This window comes from Austrofundulus limnaeus, unplaced genomic scaffold (assembly GCF_001266775.1).
Source record: "Austrofundulus limnaeus strain Quisiro unplaced genomic scaffold, Austrofundulus_limnaeus-1.0 Scaffold339, whole genome shotgun sequence".
NCBI lineage: Eukaryota > Metazoa > Chordata > Actinopteri > Cyprinodontiformes > Rivulidae > Austrofundulus > Austrofundulus limnaeus.
The window spans coordinates 410,853-416,147 of record NW_013952741.1 but is presented as its reverse complement, the minus strand read 5'-3'; the positions used below and the strand labels follow the sequence as shown (position 1 = coordinate 416,147).

Below are 5,295 nucleotides of genomic sequence, written 5' to 3'. Positions count from 1 at the left end.
ATATATATATACCAACTTATCTACTTGTCAGAGTTTGCACTACCTTTTTATTGTCAAACATATTTACCCATCAATTTTTGCATGATAATTGCATTTGATTTTCATTCTGTTTAATATTCAACAAGTTGAACAGATAATCCACCCTAACCCCGCTACTTGGTATCGGTATCGGTATCGGTGAGTACCTAAACTGAAGTACTCGTACTTGTACTCAGTCTTGAAAAACTGGTATTGGGACACCCCTAGTTAGAATATCTACTCAGATAAAAAAGGAAACTAGGGTTACTAACTGTGGAAAACAGGAAGAAATATCTAAACACAAATTGAAGACCTTTTAATTTCATTTGAGGTCTTTTATGGAAAATGGAAACAATTTGTCAATCCCAGTAGTTTGATATGAATGTCTTGATTTTTGTTGTGGATCTATTGCAGCCAATCACAAAATACCTGCAATGATTAATGTTTACAGCAGAACTTTTCCAAGTTAATGACATTCAGTTTGTATTTCATTTTAAAACCCAGAACTTTTTGTGAAGTTTCTGTTACATTATATTTTCATGGGCCACTTTTGGTAGTATACATAAGCATACCTACCACCTCATATCTGGACTCATGATCTTTGCAGTCCTTTACAGAGACTATGGGTTTGGACCAGGTGCTAACACCAGCCTGAAACACTGTACGGGCCTGAGGCTTCTGACGTAAGCTGCTCTCCAAGCCAGAACCTCTCCTACAGGTCCCCTAAGAGACAGCACACTCTTATTACACACCCAAGTATCATGCACATGCAAATTAACACAGTAGTTAAGTATTAACACACTTTAATGTTGGGGGAAAATGCACTCGAGAGATTACATCAACCATGAAGATTAGGATAATAAAGTTGTTAGTACATGAGTCTGCAAAGTGAAAAAAATATATCACAACTAAAAAAACAATTGTGTTGTGTTTCAGTTTGAACTTCATTTTTAAGTCAGAGTAATCTCACTAACTTTATAAAAAAAATAAAACCCAAAACCTTCAGAATGTAAACAGAAATGTTTAAAAAACAAAAAGGATGAAATRTGTTACCTTTTTCCACCAAATGCCATTTCCTCCAGACAAAACATCACAGGGATCTTTAGAAAATGTGTGTATATATTATAAATACAATGTTTATATCCCTAAAATGTCTCATTTATTGTACAAATAAAAACTAGAACTGTGTTCCTTACAGTTTATCCTTGAAAGGCGAACTTCACAAGGCTTCAAAGTTACATTGAGACCATTTATTCCTAAAAAAAAAAAAAGAATATATGCGTCACATCAAAGGTAATTTTTTGCCCGTACAGATCAAATAAATATAATTACATCATACAATTGCATATTTATAAGTGTATTGTTGCAAATTAGACAGAGATTTGCTGCTCATTAATTATTTGTTTTTCAACATACCAACACTGTGATACTGGGAATTCTTGTGGTTGTTGCTGTCACTGAGAGGACTGTCAGACGTGACGTCACCATCACTTTCTGTTAAGACTTCACTCTCAGAAAGGATCACAGAGTCACCGTTCTGTAAAGCCTAATAACCATCAAGAGCAGAAAATGAATCAAAACTTCAAAATATTACAAAAACAAAACATTATGATACAGATTATTCAATCACATACCTCAGTAAAAACTTGCTGGGCATCAAGTGGAGGACATGGGAATGATAAGAGGGTCAAAACAAGCTTCCTGAAGACTGAGTCGGGCTCGGTGTCTTTAAGTACTTTGGTCCAGTACTTCTCTAGGGCAACCAGTGCTACATTGTCTTCATCTTCACCTTCTTTCTCCTCAACCAGCTGATACTCTTGGAGCTCTCTTTTCAGCTCTTCGACCTCCTCAGGGGAGCTGCAGACCCCCAGCTTGGTTCCAAGCTCCTCCACTGCTGTCTTTGTCATATTTAGTCTGTTCTGAGGATTTAGCAGTTGAGCAATGCTTTTTAGCACAGAGTCACCCAAAGGTAACTCCTCTGCAATGCGAGCAGTAAGTGCAATGTAGAACAACAGTGCCTCTTTGTTTAGCTGTGTCAGGCTGTTTGCAGCCACGGACGTCTTCAGAAGATCTTCAACGTCTTTCCCACCGAGGTCGAGGTCATGGCTTGGCAGATGGAACTTCTTATTTTGAAGAATTTGAGTACTGTGTTCCTTGAGGTAGCGAGTTGCAGGATGGGGCTGAAGAAAGTAGGAGGTGTACGTCTCTAGCAGGGTACTAGCTTTCTCTAGGATGAGTGGCATTTTGGCCCAGGAAGCCCCCTGTGTTTCCCGTTGATAAGTTTGCAGAGGCGTTAAGGCGTGCTCCAGGAACATAAATGTTGCCTTGAGTTTGGGATCCTTCAGCTGGGAGCAGATTAACTTGGCTTGCTCGTTGTCTTTGTGACAAGTGTTGAAGTGAGATGTTAGATCTGCCCACACCTCCAACAGTTTTGTGATGAACTGGCTAAATCTAARGCAGCTGGTGTTGAGGTAAAAAGGCTTGCTGTTCTCACTTATATCTGAGCCGAAGAGCATCTTAAGATCATCATTCTTGGTAAAGCAGGAGGTGTAGTGGGCATAAAGGTCTACCATGAATTCTTGGGCCTGACTGGAGAGCTCCTTAACCCCAGCATGACAAGCAGCATCAGCTACAGTGTACAGCCCTCCTAAGGCTAGAACGTTTGGGTTGAGCTCCCTGAGATGTGAGTAAATCTGCTCAGAGACTTCACCACTACTGCTTAAAGAAACAGCAACAGCAAGATTATCTGTGGACAGATCGAATTTCTTCAAGGTCTGCACCACTGCTGCTGCTGTCTGATCTCCTGGACCTTCCACTGACTGCAGAGCATCCAGAAATCGGATGCGGTGAGTAGAAGCCTCTACATCAAAATACCCTATGAGGACCACAGAGACAGAGTCATTCTTCCCTACTGTTACCCCTCCATAGATGTAAACGCAGTAAGGAGTGTGCTGGCAAACAGATTTAATATCTGTGGGGTACTGCAACCCCAGCTTACAGCGTACAAATTGTTTCGCTGCCTCCTCCCCTTTAGAGGTTCCAGTGTAACAGAGACTGTGAATGAAACTAACAGCAGCATCACTACAAGGCAGCGGCTCACTGACTTGTCTTTTTAGGTCACCGTTCTGCAAACTTTGAGTATTTTTCTTATGTTTCTTTGTCTTTGTGTGTCGCTTAAGCTCATTGTAACCTTTTTCAAATGTGTGAAGATCGGTGTGACAAGAGGAGCAGTAAGTATACTCCTCACCAAGAGGACTGGGATTGGCCCAATTAAAATCATCCTTCCACATTTCAGTGTAAGGAAATGGTTTAGTTGCTTTTAGATCGTGGTTATTGTTTGAGCTGGAGTCCAATTTAGAGCTTCCTGACAAAGTAAGAGAAAACAAATCACTGTGCTGTAAATATGACACTGAACCAAACTAAGATTTAGTTTATAATGAAAGTTAAAGGAAGTTATAACACACTTACGTGTGTTGGGAGATACCACTATTGGTCTGATCTCATGGCTGTTCCGTGCTTTCACTGGGTCGTAATCTTCACTGTGATGATTTGCTGTGTGGAAAACTTTGAACCATTTTAAGAATTCGTAGTTGCTTTTAAAATCCCCCTTTATAAGATCGTCAACTGGAATTGTCTGCATCAAAATAAAAACACAACATTTTGAGGCATAATCAACAACATGACTTCTACTGTAAAAATAAAACTTAAGCTTTATTAAAGAAAAATTGATATAAACACTATACCCACACTTTATGAGCAAACATACAGTACTGTTTCATTGTAGTTATTTGATCTAAAGCCAAACTGTTTGTGGTTTTTGGTGAGTTGTTTGTCTCCAAATGCAAAGAAGATCAAGATCACAAAATGTCTGTAACTAAACGTTAATATAAAATAAAGACCAGAAAGTAGGAAAGACAGTCGGCCACTGTGCAAAGATGCAAAAGGCACATAAACAATTAAACATGGTTTAACTTGTTTATCTAACTTATACAAAACCATGTGGATAAAATTGAAAATCTAATAAATCACCCATGCATTTACAACAGTTTTAATTGCATTATATACTATTATAACAATACATAAGCTATTGTAAATGACCCCCAAAAGTCCTTTTTATGCACAGTTGAACCCTGTTTATAATTACCAGGTTTTGTTAATTAACTACTTTAGTGATCAAAACATTTATTGAAATTAGAGCGAAAGCACTAACCTTTGTAATCCCCTTCTTGCTGAAGGCATCCTGAAGAAGACTGAAGTTGTGTTTGAAGTCCTCCTCACTTTGTGCATCAAATTTTACTTCGGTCAAGTCAACAGATCCAGGAAAAGTGCAGTCCATGATCTGACAGTGACATGCACCTGTTGGATCATAAACATAAAATTAAAAGTGCAGAAGAGATGTTAAACGAAAAAAGAACTTTTGCTTGTTGTTTGTTAATTAGGAACAAAATCAAAACATTCAGTTTCTGTTTCAATCAAAATATTCAGTAAATATTATTTTAAGAGGGAACTTGCAGATTAGCTAAAACTCCTGTGTTCATAGCTTGTTTCAAGCTTACAAAGATAATTTGGTCAGTTTGATGTGGGATTCTGTATTATGAACAATTAATGCCTCACTTGTAGATTGCTCCTTAAACGACCTGTTTAGAAAATAAAGACCTCAAGTATGACAGGACGAATGAGCTAATGTCTAATTCAGTCCCCAACATTTTACTGCAATTCATGTAAAAGCTATTTCATAAAACAGCAGTTTGATATTACACAGTTATTACTTTAGAAATAATATGAAAGATAGTTGTCTCAGATGAGATACAAGTCACCGATACTATTACTGCCTTGGGGGAAGAATGATCTGGATTCTATGTAAATAACTATGGCCTCTTTGGCCATTCATAAATCACAGAGTGATGCGGGTTTGGCAGAACCAGAAGAGGATTGAAGCAGTACACAGCTGGGTTGTCTTGGAGCGCAACACATAGGTGCAGGGTTCGTACACTTTTCCCACAATAAAATTCAAGCACTTTTCAAGCATTTTCAAGGTAAATTTTCAAACTTTTCCAGCACCAAATTTCAGAGCAGCCTTCATCACTTAGTCTTCCTCCATTGAGTTTTATAACCATGACACACACAGCATTCCCTGCCTGAAGRGTACCTATCAACTATCTAAAATACTCTGCAACTGAATAAAATTCTGCAAGTTATAGTATTAATATGAAATGAACATACTGGCAGAAGAAGCCTTAAACACGTCAGAGGCACAGCACATACAGTGGTTTGCAA

General features: G+C 38.3%; 1 protein-coding gene across 1 annotated transcript in view; it reads right to left on the bottom strand.

Moving 5' to 3' along the window:
• The window catches only part of dnmt3ba (DNA (cytosine-5-)-methyltransferase 3 beta, duplicate a), a 52,174-nt gene that overhangs the window by 33,307 nt on the left and 13,572 nt on the right, over window positions 1-5,295 (bottom strand). The window contains exons 3-9 of the mRNA XM_014022690.1: window positions 4,229-4,374; window positions 3,487-3,652; window positions 1,653-3,382; window positions 1,435-1,564; window positions 1,215-1,274; window positions 1,072-1,118; window positions 595-741 (exon numbers count right to left, since the gene is read on the bottom strand). Coding sequence (XP_013878144.1) covers window positions 595-741; window positions 1,072-1,118; window positions 1,215-1,274; window positions 1,435-1,564; window positions 1,653-3,382; window positions 3,487-3,652; window positions 4,229-4,374 — 2,426 coding nt within the window. The remainder of the gene's footprint in view (window positions 1-594; window positions 742-1,071; window positions 1,119-1,214; window positions 1,275-1,434; window positions 1,565-1,652; window positions 3,383-3,486; window positions 3,653-4,228; window positions 4,375-5,295) is intronic.